General features: G+C 41.6%; 1 protein-coding gene across 1 annotated transcript; it reads left to right on the forward strand.

The window, feature by feature from the left end:
• RNF20 (ring finger protein 20) lies at positions 1 to 27721 on the forward strand. Its single transcript, XM_047067154.1, has 20 exons — positions 1 to 108; positions 1176 to 1327; positions 6611 to 6778; positions 6898 to 7045; positions 7195 to 7377; positions 11309 to 11427; positions 14255 to 14401; positions 14803 to 14880; positions 15074 to 15193; positions 16292 to 16471; positions 17619 to 17754; positions 18078 to 18199; positions 18318 to 18688; positions 19899 to 20016; positions 20588 to 20737; positions 23907 to 24119; positions 24950 to 25075; positions 25232 to 25372; positions 26051 to 26152; positions 26611 to 27721. Exons 2-20 carry the CDS (start codon positions 1199 to 1201, stop codon positions 26785 to 26787), a joined length of 2928 nt encoding a protein of 975 aa, XP_046923110.1. The 5' UTR covers positions 1 to 108; positions 1176 to 1198; the 3' UTR covers positions 26788 to 27721.
• The last annotated feature ends 24 nt before the right edge of the window (positions 27722 to 27745 follow it).

Consider the following 27745-nt stretch of genomic DNA (forward strand, 5'->3'; position numbering starts at 1 on the left):
TGGGTCCTCGCCTGCGGGTCAGGGGTGAGAAGTGGTGCTGCAGAACGGACCCTGGTGAATAACTTCCCTGAGTTCCACTCCCCGGCGGCGCGAGTTGGAAGAACCTAGGTGAGCTCTCGGCTAACGGCGCTGCGGGACTGTGCGGGTCCTCGGGAATCTCCGCCGTCTCTGGCTCTGGGGTTTCCCTCTCCTGGGCCTGCAGTTGGGCGCGCGGGAGGCTGGGGTCCTTGTCTTGCTCCTTAGTCTCCTCTCTCTCTAGGTGAGGTCCGACTCAGGTTACTGCCACCGATACCCTTTCTCCTGGAGTGTGAATTGGAAGCAGAGTAGCGTGTACTCTTGGTGAGGGCAGGGCTGCCTTCTAAAGTAGCGAAGTGCGTTAGCGTTCATTTCTCCTCCGTTGAGCTCTGAAACCCTTGGAAGCAGTTTAGATAGACAGAATATTTGTTTGCCTCCACTGTACATATGAGGAAACTGAGGCTCTTGGAGAATTCCTTGAGGGCAACACAAGGCTCCCTAAGAGGTAGAATTGTGATTCACACTCAGATCTAGGTTCTGTAGGGTTGCACAAAATCACGAGGAGAACATTTGGAAATAGGGGGAAAACTAAATATGAAAAAGAGAGCTAGTATTGGAGTTCTTCGTGTCAGGCATTATGGTAAGTTCTTTCTAGACGTATTAATTCCTTGTAAGAGGCACAGTAATTCCTGGTTTAGGAAATTGGGTCTCAGAGATGATACATGACTTATTCAATATTAATGATTTAGTGGATATTTCCCAAGTGTCTTTCAGCTCTGTGATTTTTTCCAGCACAATAGAATTAGGTCCTGTCCTGATCAAACTATTTTTCTGATTCTGGCATTTCAGGAAGTGAAATTTCTGGCATTTTCCCTGGTCTCTTCATCCTTTGCCCATTGTCTTATTTGTTAGTATTCTGTTTAGAAATTGGTAGTTGTGTAAATTCAGCCCTGACTCTTACTCTACAATTTACTTTTTTCTTTCCAAGAGGAGTTTGGGGATTGTATTGCTTGGTATGAAATGAATGGATTTAGGTTTAAAAAGGCTGGCTGGAAAATTGCTACGTTTTACATTATAGATGGTCTCTTTATTGTTATTCTTTTTGTATATCTTACCTAAGTTTGTTTGTTTGTTTGTTTGTTTGTTTTCCCCCTCTCCAGGAAAACTGTCATCTGGTGCCAAGATGTCTGGAATTGGAAATAAAAGAGCAGCTGGAGAGCCTGGCACATCCATGCCTCCGGAGAAGAAGACAGCTGTTGAAGATTCAGGGACCACAGTGGAGACAATTAAGCTTGGGGGTGTCTCTTCAACGGTATGTGGAAACAGGGCTTTGAGAGTGTGCTTCTTTTTTCTGAGTTGCAACCTGAAAGTAAGAATTTATGGAAGCCTTCTGGAAGGCTTTTTATGGAAGAGAAAACTTATGGAAGATAGATTTATGGAAGAGAAATTTATTTGAAAAGAGGGAAATAAAAGAGCCAGAAGTAGGTGATGTGCTGTGGTGGTCAGTTCTGAAAAGAGATACATTAACATTTGATGTTTATTTTCAGAGGTGTGCTTCTAATCTCTGGAGAGTGTGGTGCTTGATACAAATTGATTATATGCATTTATCACCGGGAAAACTATACATTCATTCTTCATTCACTGAAAAGTTCGGCTCTAGTTACTAAGAGGCAGTGTAGCAAAATCACTGAAGGGTGGTGAAGGATAGAAGTCTGAGGCCAGACTACCTGGAATTGACTCAGCTTCACCACTTCCTAGCTGCATGGCCTTTTGTTATCCTCACTGTGCTTCTTCTCCATGTCTGTAAATGTAATTCTAGTGCCCACCTATTGGGTTGTTGAGAGGATAAAATGAAAGAGTCTCTGTTAAGAGTTAAAACATTACCTCTACTTTAGTAAGTACTCTATATATGAGCTATTAATAATTATTGGGCTAGATATTATGAATATAACGGTGAATAAAGTAAGACACTGTCCTTGCTCTTAGGGAGTTGACCATTTCATTAGATTGTTATAATTGTTATACATCAGAAGCTTATAGTAATGTTATATGTCCATTAGACATCAGAAGCTCACTATGATAGGTTTGGATCTAGATCAGGAGTCTATTCTGGAACTCAGCGATGGGGGTATGGTGTTAAAATGCTTTGCATTTGCATAGCTTATAAAACCACATCTTACTTTTTTGAATTCAGGCTCAGGATAGAGAGAATAATGGGAACATTCAGAGTAAATTGTTGATGAAGTGTCATTTCTGAGTCTGTCAGCGATTCAGGTACTCCATACTGCTGCCAACAGGTGATTTTTGTCTAAGCACTGTCTCACATCATGCATCCCAAGGACATTTGTTAATTCAATAAAAGTATTTGTTGTGCATCTGTGATTTGCCAGACACTACGCGTTACCCTGAGGACAGCTGTTGGACTTCAGTTTGTAAAGTGGCACAGACAAGAGAACAGAGTGTTCTAGTATTTATGAGTGGGATATGTGCTGTTTATAGGGATAAATAGCCACATGCTCTAAGGGAAGCAGAGAGGATACATCCTAGTTTGGACTTTATCCACAAGGCATTGAGGAGTCATTGGAAGGTCTTAAGTGGGAGAGTAACATGCTCTGACTTAGCTTGGAGAACAGATTGTAGAGGAGCAAGGGCTAGAAGTTCAGTTAGCAGAATTGTTCCCTTGTTGCTTCTCCCTCTTCTTCCCATTTCATCTCTAAGTGTGGGGAACTGGGGCTTGTCTCCACTGATTCCTGCCCCAGTTGGTTGAAGGTTGCCCTTAAAGGCAATAACTCTTCCTCTGCACTTCAAGGTTGCTGTAGTGAGCCAGCTGAGATTGTGTGGAACAAAAAATGAAGACTCTAGGTGTGCTTTAAGTCGGAACACTGGTGGTGCTAATGGAGCTGTCCACCAAGGCTGTGCTGAAGTCTGGCAGGCTGACAGGACATGACATGAGACACAAAAGTGTCCACTATAGAAGGCTGTTGCAGTAATTGTGCTGAGGGATCATGGTGCCTTGGGTCACTGTAGTGTAGAGGTAGTGTTGAAAGGATTTGCTGATGGATTGGATGAAGTTTATGAGATCCCAGAATTTTGGAAGTACAGACTGTTCACATACTGAGCTAGGAAGTAGTATGAGAGGAGCATAGTTTTTGGGAGGCTGCAGAGGATGAATTAAGAGTTTGATTTTTGGACATGCAAGTTTGGGATACTTAATAGACCTCTGAGTGGGTAGGTGGTTGGATACAGTCATCTGTAGTCTAGGGAGAGGTCTGGGCTAAAGCATTTGGGAGTCATCATTTTGTAGGAGGTATGTATGTATGTATTTATTTTCATGTTTATGTATTTTTGAGAGAGAGAGAGAGACAACATGAGTGGGGAAGGGGCAGAGAGAGAGAGGGAGACACAGAATCCAAAGCAGGCCCCAGACTCCGAGCTGTCAGTACAGAGCCTGATGCGGGGCTCAAACTCACAAGCCATGAGATCATGACCTGAGCTGAAATCAGATGCTTAACTGACTGAGCCACCCAGGCACCCCATGTAGGAGGTATTTAAATCCATGAGACTAGAGGCTCTAGGCTCTGAAAGCAGAGCCCTGGAACACTGATATTTTCATGTTGGGGAGATGAGAAGAGACTAACCAAAGAGACAGAAAATGAAGTAGGAGGAGAACAAGAGAGAGTGAGGGCCCAGAAGCCAAATGAAGAAAAGTATTTCAGGAAGGAGTTACTCAGGTGCTGCTGATGGCTTGAGTAAGGGGAGCACTGGGTAAAGGGAGGATTGAGTCATTAGGTTTAGCAGTAGAAGGTTCTCAGGAGCCTCAGTGAGAATCTTGTTTGTGGAGTGATGGTGCTAGAAGCCTGAATGCAGTGAGCTTAAGAGAATAGGAGAGGAGGAGCGCCTGGGTGGCGCAGTCGGTTAAGCGTCCGACTTCAGCCAGGTCACGATCTCGCGCTCCGTGAGTTCGAGCCCCGCGTCGGGCTCTGGGCTGATGGCTCAGAGCCTGGAGCCTGTTTCCGATTCTGTGTCTCCCTCTCTCTCTGCCCCTCCCCCGTTCATGCCCTGTCTCTCTCTGTCCCAAAAATAAATAAACGTTGAAAAAAAAATTTTATAAAAAAAAAAAAAAATAAAAGAGAATAGGAGAGGAATTAGGGAAAAGGGGACAGAACCAATGATTTGCAGGAGTGTTGATATAAAGCAAGACAAAGAAATGGGGCATTAGCTAGAAGGAAATGTGGGATTGAGGGAAGCTTGTTTTGATTTTAAAATAGGAGCTATTAAAGCATGTTGATTGAAATGATTTGGTAGAGCGGATTAAGCTGATGGGGTAGCAGAGGAGACTGTTGCTGGTGCGATTTCCACCAATAGGGGAGAGAGCATGTGATATAATGCACAACAGGAGGGCTGGCCTTAACTAGGAGCAGGGGCAGTTGAACCGTAGCAACAAAGAGGAAGGCAAAGAGTTCAGATGTAGGTAGGTTGGTAGCTGTAGTTGTGGGAGATAGATGTGGACATTCTCTTCTGATTGCTTCTATTTTTTTTTCAGTGAAATCAGAAGTGCCTCATCTGAGAGTGAGGATGGGGGAGGAAGTGTTGAAGGTTTGAAGAGACAGGAGAAGGTATGAAGTAGTCATCTTGAAGAGGGACTAGAAAGATAGATTATTGTTGCTGGGCAGCACTGAGGACTTACTTGACTCTGTGATTATGAGTTTAAAGTCAGCCCAGGCAGCATGGTGCTTTATGTTTTCTATTCATGTTCAGCTGCATGGATGTAGGCCTGGAGTAGTGGAGAGTTGGATGTTACCAGGGGTGGGGTTTTTCCTAGGCAAGGGTGAGGAAGGAGAAGGTTATGGAAGACATGATATTGACTGATTGTGGAATTTAATGCCAATAAAGAAGGGAGTGAGGAAGTGAGAGGAGTGAAGGACAGGAAAGTTATGGGGCAATGGATTGTAGATCCTGGGGGAGGTGAAGAATTGTGGGAGTCAGGAAACTAGAGCGCATGAGCTGGAAAAGTAGGTGGTAATTGTGGAGAAATTGAGCTTACAGAGAGCATACACATACAGATCAGGCTAAGAATAAGAATCACTGAGAGTTTGGTGGCCAAGGGAGGTAGAAGACAAGATCATTGGAGGAGAGGAGGTCAGTGACTTGATTTGAGATACAGGAAGGATCATCTATATGGGAATTGGAAATCAGTGAGGACTATGACAGGAGTAACATTGGAGAGTGATAATAAGCTAGGTGCTAAATCTTCAGGAAACGTGGGGAAGTGACCTGGGCATTTCTAGACAAGTGCAGCAAGGCAGGGTGGCAGGTGGGGCAGACCAGTGGCACGAGCTGCAGAGCTAGGAGGTTTTAGGGAGGAAGGTGGGATAATGGGCTGAAAGTGGCAGTGGAGAGCGAGGGGTACCTACCTGCCTCTAGGCCCAGAGTGGTACTGGAGAAACTGCAGGGAAACAGTATTCTCATCCCGCTATCAGAGCAAGAAGGGGAAAGGAGTGCTCAGTGAAGAGATCGAGGATTTCATTTATTAATAGTATTAATGAACTGGTACAGTTGGGAAACTGTTGACTCTTTGGGCGTGTCAAGAATATTTTAATCAAAATACAAGAGAAAATAAAAGCAAAACAAGAAATTGGTGTTCTCATAAACAGTTCTTTTTGAAATACTCATTAATTCCTAGGTAAGATAAAAATGTAATCCTCTCCAATCCTGTTTCTTTGCCTGGGGTCCTCCCCCACCCTCCACCACCCCCACCTCCAGACCCCAACTTGTCCTAGGGAAGGAGCTAGGGAGAGAAATTAAAGATCCTGAGAGGGGTGTGGAATTATTGACGGAGTTCTATTTTTGCGGAAACAGAAGAGAATGGGATCCTGAGCGCAAGTTGAGGTCAGGGTGTGGAAGATAGTGGAGATAAGGGACCAACGAGGATAATGGAGAGAATTTAAAATTCTGGGAGATCCAGATGAAAACTGGTATATGGGGATAAGGACATGAGGTACCTGGAAAGATAGGGTTTCATTTGAGGAATTTAAGATTTCAGTTGTGGCACAGTTCCGGATAATGACAAGTCCAAGATGCGGCTTTTGAAATGGGTGGCTGAAGCACAGGGAGTGAGATAATCACCAGAGTTAAGGGATTCAGAATGCAGCCTGGATGCTGGAGGATTAGATGGTTTGTCCACATGTTTACATGTCCGTGTGTGTATTGTCACTGGACATAGTGGCCGGGACTGGGACAGAGAACAACCCAGGTGCCAAGGTCTTGAATGAATGAGGGGCAGTGCTGAGAAGATAGATGGCAGTGTTGATCCGGGCAGAAGCTGGACAGTGGAGCCTCACAGTACTTTGTGGATATCCATGTGAAGAGAACAATGAGGTGGGTGAGGTCAAGTTCTAGCATATTAGTGTCATTCTTCCTTCCCATCGTCATCATAGACTCTTTATTTCTTCTGTTCCTACTTCTTATCCAATTACTTGTTGTAAGACTTAAGAAATGAATAGCTTTGGTCAGAGGAAATATGACCTGGTAGAGTTTAACAGCTGGTTTGCCTAATTTCTTTGTGGAGACTAATAAGTTTGGTTTCGTGGGGCAGGAGGAGCTAGACATTCGAACACTGCAAACCAAAAATCGCAAGCTGGCAGAGATGCTGGATCAACGGCAGGCCATTGAAGATGAACTCCGTGAGCACATTGAAAAACTGGAACGAAGACAGGCCACTGATGATGCCTCACTGCTGATTGTCAACCGGTACTGGAGTCAGGTAGCTACTTGTTTGTTTACTCAGATTTTCTTTGGAGCATTTTAGTTCTCCTTTGCATTCTCTTCACTTCCAAAGTTGTGCTCTTCTGTTTTCTCATGACTGTACCTTCCCTTCTTCAGTTTGATGAAAACATCCGTATCATCCTTAAACGTTACGATCTGGAGCAAGGTTTGGGAGATCTCCTCACAGAAAGAAAAGCCCTTGTTGTGCCAGAACCAGAACCAGACTCCGATAGCAATCAGGAACGGAAAGACGACCGAGAGAGAGGCGAGTGTTTGTGGTGGATTCTACCACTGCATGCTCTGGGGTTTTAAAGTAGATCTTGGCTTTCAGGCTTTCCATTTGAGGAAAAAAGGATTTTGATACTTCCACTTTTATAATGCTGACGGCTGCTTTTTTCCCCCCTGTATCCTCAGGGGAAGGGCAAGAGCCAGCTTTCTCTTTCCTCGCTACCTTGGCCAGCAGTTCCAGTGAAGAAATGGAATCTCAGCTGCAGGAGCGTGTGGAGTCCTCCCGCCGAGCCGTGTCCCAGATTGTGACCGTCTATGATAAATTACAGGAAAAAGTAGAGCTCCTGTCGCGGAAGCTAAACAGCGGAGGTGAGGCAAGAATCAGGAGACTGGGAACAGGGTGGGAGGAATAAGAGCTCAACTTTGTATGCTCCTTTGTAGTTTGCAAACTTATGTATTTAATTTTAATTAAATTCCTTGGAATCTAATCTCCAGTATTACCAGTAATACCAGTAATGCCATTGCTGTGGCAAGTGAGTATTTTACAAGTGTTTCATATTTTGAGCCGTGTGATAGTCCTGTAAGAAGCTGAGGAAAGCTTCATTCTGATACTTTCTATTAATAAAACACTTAAAAGTAGTAGAATTAATTTGATTTTTTATGGGCCCAGCATGCTCCCACTGCGCCACTCTGCTTGTCTTTAATTTGATTTTTTAAGGAGTAGCTCTGTTTCTGGCTATTGATTTATAACTGATAGTAATTTAGTTTAAATATTTTAAATATTGGTAATTATATTTAAAAAATTTTTGTTTTAGATATTGAATTAAAAAAATTTTTTTTAATGTTTATTTTTGAGAGAGAGAGGGAGAGAGTCAGAGTGCAAATGGGGGAGAGGCAGAGAGAGAGGGAGACACAGAATCTGAAGCAGGCTCCAGGTTCCGAGCTGTCAGCACAGAGTCTGATGTGGAGCTCGAACGCATGAACTGTGAGATCATGACCTGAGCTGAAGTCGGATGCTTAACCAACTGAGTTACCCAGGCGCCCCTAGATAGTGAACTTTCACTTCAGAGTCAGTTTTAATACATTCCTTTTGTTGGTTTTTTTCTGTTATCTCTAATATTTTCAAAAAGAGTTGGCTTAGGTTTTAGAGTTGTTAGATCTGTGTTTAAAAAGAAAAAGAATATTGTTGGAAAAGGGTCCATTTGAAATAATTATGTTACTAGTCAGTGTTAATGCAGAGACTTGTACAGTATAGTGAAGTATTTGTGTAGCCAGGTTGCATCTTCTTAAGTGCCCTGGTTTTACATTTTCAGTAATAATCTTGGTCTAGTTGTAATACCTTAGTTTATCTGATTATTATTTTGCTTTATTTTATTTCCTTTTTTTTAATGTTTATTTTTGAGAGAGAGACAGAGCATGCAAGTGGGGGAGGGGAAGAGAGAGAGTGAGAGGGAGAATCCCAAGCATATCCCACACTGCCAGTGTGGAGCCCAACATGGGGCTCAAACCCATGAACCGTGAGATCATGACCTGAGCTGAAATTAAGAGCCCGATGCTTAACTGACTGAGACACCCGGGCACTTCCAATTCACTGATTATTATTAAGGTGTATAGTGTTTCATTTCTGAAAGTAATGTGTTGAATGTAGTGGATGCTGAGCGATTGGGCAGGCAAATAAGAATTTTATTACTTTGTAATTTTTAAGGACACTTGGGCTAAGTTATCAACAATTAAAAGAGGCATGTAAAAGACTTGTGAAAATTTGGGAAAGGGTTTCTTTTACTTTCCCATAAGTCTGTGTATGTATTATGTATTTTATTATTTGGGTAACAGTTTTAGAATACACAAATCAGAAATTATAGAAGTCTTCCTATCTCCCTTCTCAAAGGTAACCATTGTAAACAATGTGGTTCATGTCCTCCCAGACTTTTGTATTCATATATTCCATCTACTTTTGGGTTCCCAGCTAGACTTTGTCTCTTGGTGCAGTGCTTTGGCTTACTCTTCTTTGTTTCTCCAGTGTCTGTCTGGCACTGTATCTGGTCTTAGTTACATACCTAATGTAAACTGAGCTGGGTGCTAGTTCTTTCTCCCTTGGCTGTAGTTGAGTAGTTGGATGGTATGATTGAATCCTAATAATAGGCCACACCGGTAAACCATATATATATGCATGATGGTGCATACCATATGCGTGTTACATGCAGATAATATGCCATATGGAGAGCTTATGCCAGTGTTGAACTTGACTTTGTGAATGAATGTCAAGTAAAATAATTGCTGTATTTAAAAGAACTAAAATGAGTAGTATATTAAGCAGTACTTTAAAATTATTTTTGTTGGCATGCATTTTAAGGTAGAGTTTAAGTTAAAAAAAAAAAAACATTAATTGTAAGTGGGCTGCCTGGGTGGCTCAGTTGGTTAAGCATCCAACTCCTGGTTTTGGCTCAGGTCATGATCTCACAGTTCTTGAGTTCGACTCTTGCATCGGGATTCACACTGGTGGTAGAGAGCCTGCTTAGGATTCTCTCTCCCTCTCTCTCTCTGCCCCTCCCTTGCTCATGCTCTGTCTCTCTCAAAATAAATTTTTAAAAGACATTAATTATAAATTACAAATTACTGAGCTATTTATAGTATAAAAAGTAATTGCCATTGATAAGCTGTACTTTCTAAGGATAAAGATCCATAAAGTATGAATTGTAGCATGAACTATACCTTTTTGTCAGTTCATTTCTCCCCATGTGTATTTTATCCTTGATTCAAAGGAATTGCAATTGTCAGCTTGTTAATTCAGTAAGTGTTTATCTAGCTCTTACTGTATTCTAGGCCTTGTTCTAAGTATGTTAGGATATTAAGAGGAGTAAATTTCAGCCTCTAGTTCTTAACTTCGGTTATGAATCAGTTCACTTTGAGAGCTTTTGGAGCATACTTTTTTTTTTTTTGGCCCTGCCCATGGGTATTCTTATTTACTGTGTGTGGGATGGATGGGCCCTAGTGAAATGTCTAATCTTTAAAGTTCCCAAAATCATTATGGGGCGCCTGGGTGGCTCAGTCGGTTAAGCGTCCGACTTCGGCTCAGGTCATGATCTCGCGGTCCGTGAGTTCGAGCCCCGTGTCAGGCTCCGGGCTGACGGCTCAGAGCCTGGAGCCTGCTTCCGATTCTGTGTCTCCCTCTCTCTCTACCCCTCCCCCGTTCATGCTCTGTCTCTCTCTGTCTCAAAAATAAACGTTAAAAAACAAACAAAAAATTAAAGTTCCACAGATGATTCTACAGGCAGTCTTGGTTGAAAACCACAAAAACCACCACATGACCAGCCTGTTCTGTATGGTGTTTCTGAGTGATGCCAAGGGGTAGGGAGTAGGAGAAAGCACAATTTTTCCTCCTGTTAACTGTCTCCAAACATGTTAGTTGGTATAAGTTCTATAAATTTATCTACTTTGTAAATTGTAGTGTACCTTTTGGCTTTTGAGCTTTAGGAGTGCCCCTAGCATAGTATTCCAGAACATGATAAGTAATTCTAGGCTCTTATCTTTATTCTTCATGATTCTATAGGTACTCATTTGAACAAGGAAATTGCTACTTTCTGCCCCCCTTCTTCCTCCCAACAGAGATGCTTCATGTTGGTGTTCACTAATAGGAATTTGTGATAGCCTTAGGAGATAGAATTTTATGGCTGTTAAGTCTGACACTGATTACAGATACCTCTATCTTGTCTACAATTCTGAAATGCAGTTTTTTAGTGATTGTGTCTTATCTGAATAGAGTTACAGAATCCCTCCATTTCTTCTCTCAATACATTTGACTTTACAGAAAGGATGGGAGTTAGGTGATCTTGGCTCTGTGTCATCCTCTACTGAAGCACAGCTTTGGCTCATTTCCTTAAGCAAGTCATCTAACCTCTGGGTTCTTAGTCATGTAAAGATAATAAAAACCAGCCTACTTCTTTTTTTTTTTTTTTTAATTTTTTTTTTCAACGTTTATATTTTGGGGACACAGAGAGACAGAGCATGAACGGGGGAGGGGCAGAGAGAGAGGGAGACACAGAATCGGAAACAGGCTCCAGGCTCTGAGCCATCAGCCCAGAGCCTGACGCGGGGCTCGAACTCATGGACCGCGAGATCGTGACCTGGCTGAAGTCGGACGCCCAACCGACTGCGCCACCCAGGCGCCCCAAAACCAGCCTACTTCTTAAAGGTTTTTGGGAAAATAAAGTGAGGGAGCGTGTTCATATTTTGGTGGGATGCATAGTTTTGAAATTGGACACTATAGATGCTAAACTAAAGGGCAGTTCTTTTCCCTCAGATAATCTGATAGTGGAGGAAGCGGTGCAGGAGCTGAATTCCTTCCTTGCTCAAGAGAATATGAGGCTACAGGAATTGACAGACCTCCTTCAGGAGAAGCATCGCACCATGTCTCAGGAGGTACTTGACCAGAAAGGACAGATGGTAGTTTCTAGTGGCCTGTGGCACACATGGACTCGGAATTTTGAATGCTTCAAAGGTTCATCTGACTCTAGAAAGCCTATTTTTATATTGAAGAGCATGAAGGGCAGGCCAAAGCAACCAGTTCTGAGAAATCAAGAGGAAAGATTAAGGGGTGAAAACAATTGAATACTTCTTGATTGTGCCTCTGTTAAACAGATACTACAGTGTTCGTTTTTAAGAAGAAATATCATATGAGGTTTTGTGAAACAATGCACCAAATTCCCAAATAACGAATTACCCCAAATAAAAAAGATCATGTGCAATGTTACTGAGGAATGGGTTGGTAGAAATTCATCTGAGAATGGACAGTACGAACTACTATATTGATGGTATCCTGGGAGCTTGAGAAATGTGGATTTTCCAGCCAAACTTGGGTACGACCCCACAACCAAACTGTGTCAAGATTTGGGTATTTGTGTGTGTGTTGTTGTAAGTGTGCATACACACACACACACACACACACACACACACACACAGTGATTGAGGTAAAGTGATAAAAGGCCTTAAAAGATTTTTCTGCCAGTCCTGATTATCATTTTGGTTTAGTTCAAAGGATATTCTGCTGAAATTTGACCTACTTTAGTTTGACCACCCAATTCTTTAGCTTATTGGTAGGTTAGTAGTTACCATCTCCTTAGTGACTAGCACTTAAACACTTGATGAGTATTATCTCTGATGGTCAGACAACTCCTATCTTGCTCTTAAGGGAACAAATCAAGGAGGTTGGTAACTGTTCTGAGCACACAAAGTAATTGAACTGTGATTCGGATGTAGGTCTGTTTTACTTCAGAGCCCATGTTCTTTATTATGCCCTTATTTTGTAAACTCCATTGTCAGGGTCCGTGCTGGCTGCTTGTATGAGAATCGTCTGGGAAGTTTATCGATACATGTAGATCCTCATCAGCCTTCAAAAGGGTTAGAGTATAGCAGTGCTTATAAATTAGATGGGAGTGTAGTGGAGAAATAGAATAACTTTCTGTCATGTTTAAGGTATAAACTAGGTACAACCAACACGAGAAGGTCCACCTCTTCTGGCCCTTTACCAATCTCGTTTAGCATTACTAAGCTGGAGAGAGACCGTGCTTTGCTCAACTGAGCTGATGTCCACAGTGGCTCTTGTGGCTGGCTGCTATTACCTGCCAGCTGGGTGGGAGCCCACCTTAGGCTCTTCACTGGAACATCTGCATGTTGCCTCTCCCACGTGGCAGTTTCAGGGTAGTGGGTCTTCTTACATGGCAGCTGTCTTCTTCCAGAGAATGAATGTCCCAAGAACATAAAGCAGAACCTGCATGGCCTTTCAGATGTAGCCTCTGCATCATTTTCATTGGGTCACTAAAGTTGACCCAGATTCACGGGGAGGAGACAGTGCCACCACCTCTTGATGGGAGGAATATCAAAGATTTTGGGGGACATATTTTTCAACCAGTACAAAGGTTATGTGTAGATTAATGCGAGCATGTGATAGCATTGTAAATAAAGTATTAAATAGCGTTAGCTGTGGGAATGCAAGCTGGTGCAGCCACTCTGGAAAACAGTATGAAGATTCCTCAAAAAACTAAAAATAGAACTACCCTATGACCCAGCAGTTGCACTGCTAGGTATTTATCCAGGGGATACAGGTGTGCTCTTTCGAAGGGACACATGCACCCCCAATGTTTATAGCAGCACTATCAACAATAGCCAAAGTATGGAAAGAGCCCAAATGTCCATCGATGGGTGAATGGATAAAGATGTGGTGTGTGTGTATGTATGTATATATATATACATACATACAATGCAGTATTGCTCGGCAATCAAAAAGAATGAAATCTTGCCATTTGCAACTATGTGGATGGAACTGGAGGGTATTATACTAAGCGCAGTTAGTGAGAGAAAGACAAATAGCATATGACTTCACTCATATGAGGACTTTAAGAGACAAAACAGATGAACATAAGGGAAGGGAAACAAAAATAATATAAAAACAGGGACGGGGACAAAGCATAAGAGACTCATAAATATGGAGAACAAACAGGGTTACTGGAGGGGTTGGGGAGGGGGGATGGGCTAAATGGGTAGGGGCATTAAGGAATCTACTCCTGAAATCATTGTTGCACTATACGCTAACTAATTTGGATGTAAATTAAAAAAATAAAATTAATAAAAAAAAATAGCATTAGCTGGTGCAAAGTGCCCAAATAAAGAAAAATAGGTTTTTGTATCTTTTAGAGTGTCTGGTTCAAGATTTCCCTGGGGTCAGCTTAAAAAAGAGAATGGACATTTTCCTTTCATTCCCTTTGGTTTATCATTTGTGGAAATGTGGAAAGGGAAAGTTGGGAGCAAAGATAGCGGTCTTCTGAATATGTATTTGAATTTTTATCTCTGAAAATATTTGGTAAAATCAAAGTTACTATTTGCTTCTTTAAAGATAACACATTTTCTGATGGTTTGTGGTCTATAGAAGGAACTGGTGCTTCTCAGAAGTAGAAAAATTGTTGCATCCCAAGTGGTCTTTCCCTTATGAGAGTGAGAGTTCTTAGAGACCTTTACAGTTTTCATGATTGTAACTGACCCGGAACGGTTAAAGGAATCTGTGGTTTCATTTTTATACTCTTGCATTGGAAAGAGGGTAAAGCATCCTCTATTTCAGTTTTGTCTATAATGATACATAAGCAGGGGTTAATTTTGTGAGATTTGGGATGTACAGTAGTGATGTTAGGCATTCCTTTCCTAACTTGGTCTTTTTTTGGCTTTATTTTTCTGAATGCCTGTCTTTGGGATGTAGTTCTCCAAGTTGCAGAGTAAAGTGGAGACAGCTGAGTCACGAGTTTCTGTCCTGGAGTCCATGATCGATGACCTGCAGTGGGATATTGACAAAATCCGAAAGAGGGAACAGCGACTCAACCGACACTTAGCAGAAGTCCTAGAACGGGCAAGTGCTCTTTCAGTCATAGTTTAGAGACTAGAATCATTTTTAAGGAGTCTACTGAGAAAGACGGACTTCAGGGTACCTGGATGGCTCAGTTGGCTAAGTGTCCGACTTCAGCTCAGGTCATGATCTCACATCTTGTGGGTCCGAGCCCCGCGTCGGGCTTTGTGCTGACAGCTCAGGTCCTGGAGCCTGCTTTGGCTTCTGTATCTCTGTCTCCCTCTGCCCCTCCCCTGCTTGTACTCTGTCTCTCTCAAAAATGAATGTTTAAAAAAAAAAAGAAAAAGGGGTTGATGGACTTGGGTAGTAATACCTGGGGATACAATGGACTCTTTTGAAAGTGCTTTGGTTATCAGACTAAAATCTTAGGGTCTCTCACTAAAGAATCTTTGTCCTTCCTATAGGTGAATTCGAAAGGTTATAAGGTCTATGGAGCGGGGAGCAGTCTCTATGGTGGCACAATCACTATCAATGCCCGGAAGGTAAAATCAATGACTCACTCAGGTCACATTTCCTGCCTAGTGTCAGGTGTTGTGCGAGGTACTTAGGGGTTTACAAGAGGCAATGGGGTTTTGCTAGAAGAATGGATCAGTGAAGGTGGAAGCTTAGGAATGGGAATGATTTAAAAATTCTTTCTTTTTTATGCTTATTTTGTGATTTTCCTCTTTTCTCCAGTTTGAGGAAATGAATGCAGAGCTTGAGGAGAACAAAGAGTTGGCTCAGAACCGTCACTGTGAGCTGGAGAAACTTCGGCAAGACTTCGAGGAGGTCACTACACAAAATGAAAAGCTGAAGGTAGGAGATGCGTCTCTGAAAGGCAGTACCATGAAACGTTTTGCTGGTCAACTCACATATGTACTGGTGAGCTCTCATAATTTATGAGGGAAGAGGAAGATGTAAGTTTTGTTGGTGGGTCTACTTATTTACTTACTATTTGGACCCCCCCCCCTTGCTCTGCAAAGGATTTCAAGCAACTTCCAAAGATATATAGACTGAATCAAAGTGCTCTAACTTAGGAATTGTTGAGAAAAATGAGGAGTAGGGTAAACTAAGGTGATGATCCAAAATGGAGTTTACAAAATGGGGCTTGTATACAAGATATATGCAAGGAGCATGTACATACTGTAGTAGGGTAGGCTGCTCATGTGTTAGGAATTGCCAAATGTGGGTCACATGGTTTGCCTGTGCAATTTCTAGCCGCCAGAGCAGAGAAACGATCAGTGACCGATTCTGTTGGTTTTTGAACATGCCTGTTAAAATTTTCTCTCCCTGGGTTCTTGGGGAAAGAAGGTGAATTCTAAGAGTCTTCCTACTCCTCTTTCAGTCATAGCCACGTGTCTTTTACAATTTGACTTGTTTCTAGGTAAATATATGAATAAAGATGTTTGAAGTGAAAAAACAGAAAAAAAACAACCTGACTTAAATTAATTGAAGTGTTTGGGTAATTCAAGCAAACCATTGCTTAAGAGAAGCCTAACTATTTTTGATACAATGTCAAAATATATCTCTCAGAGACTGTTAATAAAGAGAACAAGTTAATGACAGAAATCCTCAATTATGTGTTAAAAACAAACATCCTGGGTTTTCCGTGTCTCTACATCTGACAGATTTCAGAGAGCTCTTCTAGTGTCCTTGGGTGTAGGCTGACACACAGTGTAAAACACATATCAATTAAAACAATTCTTGGGTGGAGACTAGAGGTCCCTGGTGTTACCTCCTGGACAGTTTAATTTGATACAGATTTTACAGAACTAGAAGAGTGGAGATATAATCCAGAATCTTCATAAAGCTTGTCTCCATCGCACAGGACATCACTATAAGGTTTTGTTTCCTGTCTAGTGTGTGGGGCACAGACGCTAGATTGTGCTTCTGACTTGTCTTCGGGCCCCTCAGGTGGAATTGCGGAGTGCGGTGGAAGAGGCGGTTAAGGAGACTCCGGAATACCGCTGTATGCAGTCACAGTTCTCCGTCCTGTACAACGAGAGCCTACAGTTGAAAGCGCACTTGGACGAGGCCCGGACTCTGCTGCATGGCACCAGGGGGACCCACCAGCGCCAAGTTGAGCTCATCGAGGTAGCAGCTCAGCTTTGTCTTTTGCGCATCAGCTTTCCTGCCTCATAAATTTTATAATTTTCCCCCCTTGCAAGCAATTATTGCTCCTCCAGCAAACATGTATAGACAGGCCATAGGTCTTTACTCTGCTAGATGGTGGGCATCCTGCCGTGAGAGATCATATAGCCTGGTGGGGAGAGTATAGTCCATTAGAATGCAGGTACAACAGAGGCATGGCCAGGAGAGGCAGTGATTAAGGAGACAGAGCATCTCATTTGACTTTGGAGACTTCCTGATTCCACTTGCCAAAGTGAAGTGTGAATCTTAAGTTTGCTGATAGAAAAAAATAGGAGAAGGACATTTCCAGCAGTGAAAAGAGCAGATTTTTTTTTTTTTCAACGTTTTTTTATTTATTTTTGGGACAGAGAGAGAGCATGAACGGGGGAGGGGCAGACAGAGAGGGAGACACAGAATTGGAAACAGGCTCCAGGCTCTGAGCCATCAGCCCAGAGCCTGACGCGGGGCTTGAACTCACGGACCGCGAGACCGTGACCTGGCTGAAGTCGGATGCTTAACCAACTGTGCCACCCAGGCGCCCCAAAAAGAGCAGATTTAAAAATAGTGTAGAATGGCTAGAGCCTTTTGTGTATGGGAGAGAGAAGTGGGTGGAAGCTGCCTCACTTTACAAGCCCTTACAGCATGCGAGGGCCAACGTACAAGCCGTTACGACATGCAAGGGCAAATGTGAATGCTTTTTTTTAAGGCAGCTTATTCATGTGTTCGCTTCTGTATCTTCCACAGTCGTTAAAGTAATGTTTGTAGTGGTTGGTCTTTTACTCTATGTCTGCCAAAAGAATCGAATTTAATATGTCTTACCTTACATATGTTTATGTACTGTTTTATTGTTTAGTACTCCAAGTAAATGACTACGTTCTCAGAGTGAGGAGGCATGTCCTTTATTTCTTTAATATCCTGCCAGTCTGCAAATCAGTCTTTGTAGCTGCCTGGTGCTTGTTAAATATCGACTGAATTGGAACTTTTCAGAGTAATCCCTTCTAGTAGATCCTTTTCTTCTTCTTAGATCGGTCAATTAAGAAACCTAGTAACAGGATGTGATGTCTTCACATTTTGATAAGAATTTTTGATTGGGTCCTTTTTCTGGGTGTAGCGAGATGAGGTTAGTCTTCATAAGAAGCTGAGGACCGAAGTGATCCAGCTGGAAGATACTCTGGCCCAGGTCCGCAAGGAGTATGAAATGCTGAGGATAGAGTTTGAGCAGACCCTTGCTGCCAACGAACAAGCAGGTATAATTATTCTCGCTCCATCCTGCGGTTTGCTGCAAGTGCCTTCCTTCAAAAACACAATGTGGTTCCCTGGATTTGTTGGTATGAATGGAGCTCGGGTGTCCCAAAGAACCTTAAATCAAATCACTGTAATTCATTTTGGCTCACAGCCTGGGTGTTTGTTTTTTAAGATTGGCCAGTTTTGTTTTCCTCTTCTGAGAAGGAATCTTGCTTTTGGTAATTTTCCCAGTTTCTCAGAGGTCCCTGATGGGTACTGCGCTTTCTATCCTTGTGCCTTTTTCCTTATCAGAGTTCTTCCTAACATTGCTGTTGCTGTATCTAAGGCCCCATAAACCGGGAGATGCGTCACCTCATCAGTAGCCTCCAGAATCACAATCACCAGCTGAAAGGGGAGGTCCTAAGGTATAAGCGGAAGTTGAGAGAAGCCCAGTCTGACCTGAACAAGGTAACCAGGAAGTGCAGAATGAGTGTGATTTGCTGTTGAGTTTGGAGAGCTGGTTTTGAGTGAGGAGAGGAGTGTGGCTGCCACAGGTGATGTGCTGCTTTCTGCCTCTGTCCTCCAGACGCGCCTGCGTAGCGGCAGTGCCCTCCTGCAGTCTCAGTCTAGTACTGAGGACCCGAAGGACGAGCCCACGGAGCTGAAGCAAGATCCTGAGGACTTATCTGCCCAGTCCTCTGCATCGAAGGCATCTCAGGAGGAAGTCAACGAAATTAAGTCCAAACGGGATGAGGAAGAGCGAGAACGAGAAAGGAGGGAGAAAGAGAGGGAGCGAGAAAGAGAGCGGGAGAAGGAAAAGGAGAGAGAACGAGAGAAGCAGAAACTGAAAGAGTCAGAAAAAGAAAGAGACTCTGCTAAGGACAAAGAGAAAGGGAAACATGATGATGGAAGGAAAAAGGAAGCAGAAGTTATCAAACAATTGAAGATTGAACTCAAGTAAGAACAGAATTTAAAGTATCTGTTTCTGACTCAGAAGCTAAGGTTAGGACATCACGCATGAAATGTTGGGTTGATGGCCTGGCTTACAGATCATTGTAATATTTTGGGTGTAACTAAATGCACAGTTAATTATGATCTCAGTTCTTGATTAAGTGTACAGCCCAGATGGCTTGCATGGGCTACCGTGTAGTCTGGTTCAGTGGTCGGGTCTCCGTAAACGCTGCAGCTGTAGCCTCATTCTTCATGATTCCAAATTAAGGGGCAGTGTGTCATGACTTAAGTAATACTCATGAGAATTATTGAAACTAATTACTGGCAGCTTGCCGGCATGAATTTTAATTTAAATTATACTGGGTTGAGTTTGTATCACTGTAACTTGAGCAATATTGATCTGTTTGCCTGGCAGTTAGCTGGTTTGTGTATTTATCAGGTCATTTAAGAGATTTCTTAGGAGGTTTACTCCTGCAGGCATTGAAATGGTAAGACGAACCTTGTGGTTAATGAAACACCCAACGTAATGTCACATACTGCTCCTTCTCTTCCTGCATAACCAATACTTTCTCTGGTAGATCTGGTTATTTCTTGCCTCCCAATGGTCGTGGTTGTGCCTTTATTGATACTTGGATTTGAATGACAACTGTGCTCACAACATTTGAACTTCTTTGGTATATAAAAGTATAGGTAAGAGGCCTGATAATTTAGTAAGAGATGGAAGTTTCAGCCTTCAGCTGATGGCTAATCACTCCACTATCAAATCTAGTTTTCTCCCCTTTTTTTTTCTTCCTTCCTCTTAATTGCTTTAAGGCAAATATTTTTTTTTCAAGTGTGGTATCGGAATCACCTGGATGACTTCTTTAAAATATGTTCCTGGACCCCATCACAGACCCACTGAATCTCAGTTTCTAAGAGTGGGGCACCAGAATTTTGCCTATTTAATTAGGGCCACGGCATGTATTTTATAACTTTATATTGGAGAACGTGGTGTGAAGGGAGAAATGACTCCATTATCCAGCTTGCTTTTCTGTAGTTTCTGAGTGTATCCACAAGTCTCCTGACGGTCTGTGTAAAAGTTTTATCTTTTAGATCTGTGACATAAGGTGTACATAGAACTGTTGTAAAATATTTTGCTCAATTCAAAATTCCCTTGCTCTGATGTCCTTTGTTTTCTCATTGCACCATCCCCCTCCCTCTATCACCCTCATCATAGGAAGGCACAGGAGAGCCAAAAGGAGATGAAACTATTGCTAGATATGTACCGCTCTGCCCCAAAGGAACAGAGAGACAAAGTTCAGCTAATGGCAGCTGAGAAGAAGTCTAAGGCAGAGGTAATCTAGTCTGCCATTACCTGTCATTCCGGTTAAAATTTTCATTTGTGGGATTTTCCTTCACATTTCTGAAGGATATAGGTTTCTTTCTTCATCTTTAAAGTTAGTGTTTAAAACTCAGGATTTTCTTCCCTTTCAGGGACCATCTAAAATAAAATAGATTTCTGTACTCTCCACTAGGTGGTAAGGTATATCAGAATTTCTGGGAATAGGAGTAACCTTTTCAGACTTTTTTAGTCCCTCTTTCCCATATAAATCATTGTTACGGTGAGTCTCTTTTCTGGTTATTTTTGGGAAGAGTGTCTTATTCTCTTAAAATTTGGGGGCCTTAAAAACAAATGGTGAGAGCCACCATCCCGAAGGAAGGTGCACGTGTGCTCCTCACCAGCGGTGCGTGTACAAGTGTGTGAAGTGTGATGGGTGCACTAGGATACCCTTTGTCTCTTTTCCCGGTTTGGCCAAGGTTTTCCCAGTTTGGGGCCCTCCATCTATCTGTGCACAGGATTAACTGAACTTTGACATTCTATCATAGCCTCTTCTTTTTGTGTGTGCGATTCCTTACTTTCTCTAGTTGGAAGACCTGAGGCAAAGACTCCGGGATCTAGAGGATAAGGAGAAAAAGGAGAATAAGAAAATGGCTGATGAGGATGCCTTGAGGAAGATCCGGGCAGTGGAGGAGCAGATAGAGTACCTGCAGAAGAAGCTGGCCATGGCCAAGCAGGTGGGTGCACTCTCTTTAGTTAGTTAGGTTTTTCAGTAAATGTTGCTTGACAGCTAAGTTATTGACAGTGAAATTTGCGCTTTCATTCTAGTCTTTTCTTTCTGTGAATGTCTTTTACCCTACACATATGTTTGTTTTTACATTGAAGTCTTTCATTCTTCAGTTATTTTGTTTTACATATTTGTGAGGCAGGAAATTTCCTGTTATTTTCAAATGGATAGCCAGTTGTTCAGACATGGTTTATTGGGGCATCTGTCCTTCCTCTGCTGATCTGGAATCAGGGATATAGTGAGTATTAATGAAAAAAAATATATATAAATTTTTATATGCATTATGATTACAAATATCTGAAACTAAGAAAAACATGCCCCCAAATAGGTTATAAATAAGTAACCAGTATGTTAACTGTGGTTGTCCTCTGGGCCCTAGAACTGGAGAGACTTTTCCCCTACTCACCATGAACGTATATTTATTTTTAAGTCTCAGGGAATTTTATTAACTTTGAGTAATAAAGATAACCAAAGATGGAAAAATGTATGTTCACTGTGAGGAACAGCTTCACTGTTTCTAAGAAATAGCAAAATGACAAAGTGAAGTGGTTTTAGTGGTGACTTGATTAAGTACCTTGAGAAGATGAACTTTATTAGAACATATATGCATTACAGAATTTTTGTAATGTTTATTTTTGAGAGAGAGAGAGTGAATGTGAGTGGGGGAGGGGCAGAGAGAGAGGGACAGAGGATCCAAAGTGGGCTCTGCTCTGACAGCAGAGCCCGACGTGGGGCTCAAACCCACAAACCGTGAGATCATGACCTGAGCTGAAGTTGGATGCTCAATTGACTGAGCCACCCAGGTGCCTCCCCATATCCATTTCTTCTATAAAAAGTGGGGTTTTGGCTTTTCATAAATCCATTGATTGCCAATTTGTCTCCATTGCTCTTTTTTAAGAAAAAAACTATCAGGAAATTGTACTGCTATAGGTTCTAGTACAAGTGGAGAGGTATACTGTGTTTTATATAGAATACCTTATCTTAAAAATGTTAATCGTGCCTAAGTTAATGTGTAAATTTTAATATCCCAATAAAAATACTAAATTTTTGGTTTTGTTTCATTATTTTTGGTTTTATTTTGGTACTAGACAGATTATATATATGTTTATGTTATTATTTTTTAAATAGTGATTTAAAACTGTGGAAAAGTAAACAAGGTCAGGAAAAGCAGTGGGGTTGATGGGTGGCAGTTCCTATCTCTATCAGATGTAAAAATATGAAGTTTCAGTAGATAAAGTACCTTGAGACTAATAGACTGTTGGAACTGAATAGAAAGTCCTGAAATAGACCAGAGTAACATGGCTGTTTCATAAAAATGTGCCAAAGATACAGTTTTAAGTCAGTGGGGGAAAAGAAAGACTACTAAATGTGGCAGGGCAGAAAGAAGCAAAATAATACTGGGAAAAAGTTGGATATATACTTGAACACTGTATACTGCAGTAATTTCCAGATGGATCACAGATAAAATATCAAAGAAATTCATAAGAGTTAAAACAAATTCCTTTATAAATTTGGAATGGAAGAGACCTTTTTAACTATTAATAAAAGTCAAAAATATGAAAAAAATGGATAATTTTGACTTATGAAAACCCATGAAACTTCTATGTGGCAGAAACCACTATTAACAAAGCCAACAGATACATGATAAACAGAGAAAATATATTTCTGACTCTTAGCACAAAAGAGCTTATCTTTCTACTATATAGAAAAGTCTCCAAAAATGATAGAGAAGAAAACCCAACACCCTAGTGGAAGAATAGGCAAAAGATCTGGCTAGTTCAGAGAAAAGAATACAAATAGTTCTTCAACATCTGAAAAGATGTCCAGTCTCATTTATAATAACAAATTAGGGGCACCTCGGTGGCTCAGTCAGTTAAGCGTCTGACTTCGGCTCAGGTCACGATCTCGCGGGTTGTGAGTTCGAGCCCTGTGTCGGGCTCTGTACTCACAGCTCAGAGCCTGGAGCCTGTTTCAGATTCTGTGTCTCCCTCTCTGCCCCTCCCCCACTCACGCTCTGTCTCCCTCTGTCTCAAAAATAAACATTAAAAAAAAAGTTTTATAATAACAAATGCAAGTGAAAAATATTTTTAGCGACTGTTATTCACCTGTCAGATTGTTATGTGGTACTACTGGAAAGTCTCTGTAGTTAAAATCGATATAGTGGTGGAAAACTATGAGAAAATGTGAGGTTTCATCATGAGAGAAGTTTTTGTAACCAACAGCTACTTGATCAGTTTGCTAGATTGTAGTATGTATAGTTTTTGTCTACCTTTTTTTTCTTAAGTTTATGTATTTTGAGAGAGTGAGTGAGCATAAGCTGGGGGGGAGGGGCAGAGAGAGAGAGAGAGAGAGAGAGATGATCCCAAGCAGGCTTCATGTTGTCAACACAGAGCCCGATGCAGGGGTCGATCTCACAAACCATGAGATAAAGACCTGAGCTGAGATCAAGAGCTGGTGGCCCAACCACATGAGCCACCCAGGCACCCCTGAAGATTTTATTTTTAAGTAATCTCTGCACCCAACATGGGGCTCAGACTCACAACCCTGAGATCAAGAGTCACACACCATACTGACTGAGACAGCCAGGTGCCCCTAGGTTAATTTATTTCTTAACGAATACTGGGAAAGTTTAGTTTCCAGTGCTCATTTCTTTGGAGTTAAAAGATTGTATTAACATAAGGGTTCTTTCTCTGTGTTTTATGTATGTATGTATTTATTTAGAGAGTTTATTTTTGAGTGGGGGGAGGGGCAGAGGGGTGGGCAGAGGATCCGATGTGGGCTTTGTGCTGACAGTTGAGAGCCCAATGTAGGGCTTGAACTCATGAATTGCAAGATTATGACCTCAGCTGAAGTCAGAAGCTTAACGGACTGAGCCACCCAGGTGCCCCTTATTTATTCAATTTTTTAAAGTTTTTATTTGCTTATTTTGAGAGAGTGTGAGTGGGGGAGGGACAAGGAGAGAGGGAGAGAGAGAATCCCAAGGAGGCTCCATGCTGTCAGTGCACAGCCCAACACAGGGCTCGATCTCAGGACCCTGAGAATGTGACCTGAGCTGAAACCAAGAGTCTGATGCTTAACTGACTGAGCCACCCAGGCACCCCTCTTTCTCCATATTTTAGGAGGAAGAGGCTCTCCTCTCTGAGATGGATGTTACAGGCCAGGCCTTTGAAGACATGCAGGAGCAGAATATCCGTTTAATGCAGCAGTTGCGGGAGAAGGATGATGCAAATTTCAAGCTCATGTCAGAACGTATTAAGTCCAATCAGATCCACAAGTTACTTAAAGAAGAGAAGGAGGAGCTGGCTGACCAGGTTTTGACTCTAAAGACTCAGGTAACTCAGCTTTCCTGAATTCTGTTGAAGTAGGGCACTTTCTACATGCATTCAAGAATGATTATTGTGGCATTTTTTTTAATAAGAAAAAACCCAACTTAATGTACTTTGTTAGCATTCTGGTAAATAAATTATATATCCCTGCAAAGGAGTACAGTATAGCTGTTAAAACAGATGTGGATCTGCTAATATGGAAAATGTTGTTATTGATTTATTTTCCTTTCCTTTTGTGTTAAAAATGTGTACATCTTTGTGTGTATGTACTGTGTATTTTATAAATTCTCTGGAAGGCTGTGTGAGGAACTATCACTGGTTACCTGACTACCTCTGGATGTTGGGATGAGGGTTCGTGGGTGTGTTTTACTTTTTACCCTTTGGTGTTTATTCTATTTTGTGTGTGAATTTCAAGAGAAAGACTACTTTAGAACTTCTAGCCATTCTGAAAACGATACACCTGGGCTTTTGTTTGAGCTGTAGTTTATGTGGTCTAATATGAATCGCCAGGCATGGAGAGTTAGTATGGCCGAAGGAGATGAATATCTAGAAATGTAATTTCCTTTGTTCTTGGCAATTTGGAGAAGAATATTTTCAGTGGTTTCTTAGACTCTTGCTTGAATCATCAACAGCATTTTGTTTTTTGGTTTTGTGCATGAAAAGTGAAGCTTTTGATTATTGCAGTCTTTCATGCTTTTTGAAGGGTTCATGGGTAAAGACAGTGATGGCTTGAGATTTCTAACAAACTCTTCGTAGGCTAACGGCACCTAGTCAGTTAATTTTTTTTTTTCGTATTTGTTAAAAATCTGATTTTTTTTTTTTTTTTTCCTTCAAAGGTTGATGCTCAGTTACAGGTAGTAAGGAAATTGGAAGAGAAGGAGCATCTGTTACAAAGCAACATTGGCACAGGGGAGAAGGAACTGGGTCTTAGGACTCAAGCCTTAGAGATGAATAAACGCAAGGTATGATTGCTTTACTCTGTAATCTAAAGTGATGATTGGTCTCAGGAGCAAATAAGTAGGACACTGATGAAATTACAGGTTCACTTTCTTCCTTGGACTGGGTTAATGTTTTGCCTCGCTAGCAATGAAGTGATGTGATTTGTACGTCCCGCCTAGGCGATGGAGGCAGCCCAGCTTGCAGATGACCTCAAAACACAACTGGAATTGGCTCAGAAGAAGCTACATGATTTTCAGGATGAGATTGTGGAGAACAGTGTCACCAAAGAAAAGGACATGTTCAATTTCAAACGAGCCCAGGTAAGAGTGATTATACTTTCTTTACATTTCACCTTTTTAGGTGTTTCCTGAGCTCTGAAATGACCCATGTTATGAAGAGTCATTGGTCTAATGTGTGTTGTTTCCTATTTGATTGTAAGTTCCTTGAGTGAAGAGACCAAGTCTGTTTTCTTCACTGTCATATCCCCAGAGCCTGTCATGGTGGGATGAAATAAATATTTATTAAATGAATGAATTGGTGAATTTGTAAAGTAGCAGTGTATCAAATTAGAGGATTTTTAAATTCTATAATTTTTCTATATTTGGCATGTCAAATGATTCTAATGATGACTTCCTATCCTTATCCATATATCTGTAATTATTTTAATCCAGTCTACCTTCAGCTTGAAACTAATTACCTTAAAATTGACTTACCAAGTTATTAATTTTTTTTTTTAATTCTTAGACTGTATTTTTATGGAACTGAATTGATAATAGGTGCAACTCAGGTTTGCTAATAGATTATGGTTTTGGGCTCTGGAACAAAAGATGATGGTTTTGTGTTCTAGGTTCAGTTCTCTGCATACCTATAAGATAATTGGACATAAAAGGACAGAAAATTCTTTCTTTCCACAGCAGAAAGTTCAAGTTGAAGCAATTTTCTCTCAAAATTGACAGGTCTTGGGGAGTGTGTCTAATGGGTATGCTGTCTTACCACAGGAGGACATCTCCAGACTTCGAAGGAAGCTGGAGACCACAAAGAAACCAGACAATGTACCCAAATGTGATGAGATCCTGATGGAGGAGATTAAGGATTACAAGGTTAGGAAAACTGCCTCAGTGATTTCTCTGTGTTTTGTCCAGGCCTGAAGTGGCCTGCTAATAGAGTGGGAGAATAAATACTGGTCTTTACATGAAGGTAACCAGAGGATGGTTTATTTTATTTATTTATTTTAAAGTTTATTTATTTTGAGAGAGAGATTGGGGGGGGGGTGCAGAAAGAGGGAGAGGAAGAATCCCAAGCATGCCCTGTGCTGTAAGCACAGAGCCCAACATGGGGCTCAGTCTCATGAACAATGAGATCATGACCTGAGCTGAAATCAAGGGTTGGACACTCAACCGACTGAGCCACCCAGGCGCTCCAAGGATGGTTTACTGTACGTGTGTGGGGAAGTGGCACTCTTGGCAGTGGTTAGTGGGTTTCCTGGTTGGTTGTTTGCTTACATATGACAGCCATTTAAACTTTTATAGTTGATCAGATTCTGGCTTCTTTTTTTTAGGCACGCCTGACCTGTCCATGTTGCAACATGCGTAAAAAGGATGCCGTACTTACCAAGTGTTTTCACGTGTTTTGCTTTGAGTGTGTGAAGACACGCTATGACACCCGTCAGCGCAAATGTCCCAAGTGTAACGCTGCATTTGGTGCCAATGATTTCCATCGCATCTACATTGGTTGAGCCAAGCCAAGAGAAGAAGAGGGAATGGCTAGACAGGCACCTATTCAGTAACCATCAAACCTCTACCTCTTCTCACCTTGACTGTCACCTACGGGGTGACAGTCAACTACCTTTCCTTCGCAGACTTTACGTCCAGGTTCTCCTCCCTAATAGCTACATGACTTCAGGGAAAAGGACTGGTAAAAGCAAGTCTTGGGTTTTAGAATGAATTAGAAACCTCTTATTTGTCTTCCCCACCAGCTTGTTTCTTTCCTGCTTTTAGATTTTTCAGCATTTTCTTCTTCAGGCTTAACTGCATAAATAATCGTGGATTGTTCATTCCTCCTGAAGAAGCAAGTTGGTACTCTTGACATGGAGAAGGGAACAAGAAGAGTGGAGACACATGGCTATTTTGGGGAGTGAGGGCGATCTTTTAGAAATAAGCTATCCATGGGCACAAACATTTCTTGATTTGGGTAGTAAACTTTTTGTAGACTCGGATTATAAAATGGTATAATTGTGCTTTTTCCTGGATGGTTTGAAGCCTTAATGAAATTATGTCCAGGATGATTCAGTTCATTTCCTATTCACTAACAAAGTAACTTGTTAAGGTCAGCTGGTCTCCATGTTGAAGTTATTTAAGTTTTGAATGTTCTACTCATTGAAAGGTCTTTAAATTTCTTGAGGCCAGAATAATTTCAAATGCAATCGCCCCTTTTATCTTATAATGAAATCAAGATTGGAGAGGATGGGGAACAGGACTGAGATGGTGAAGAGATCTTCTGGGTACTCTGGGAACTTGATTACAGGGAGGTCTTGGTGAGCCATGAATTACTCTCATCTGCCTCTCTACAGGGATTCTTGTGATCCCTGTTCCCCAGAAGATTCTCTGTAATGTTTCTGTAGGACTTTATACTCCATAAGCTTCAATTAAAGCAGGATTCAATTTGCTTTAGTGTTTGTGTTTTTCTTGGGCAGT

The sequence above is a fragment of the Lynx rufus genome, unplaced genomic scaffold, assembly GCF_022079265.1.
Source record: "Lynx rufus isolate CCGP_SWC_20201006 ecotype Redwood Valley unplaced genomic scaffold, mLynRuf1.p SCAF_10, whole genome shotgun sequence".
Lineage (NCBI taxonomy): Eukaryota > Metazoa > Chordata > Mammalia > Carnivora > Felidae > Lynx > Lynx rufus.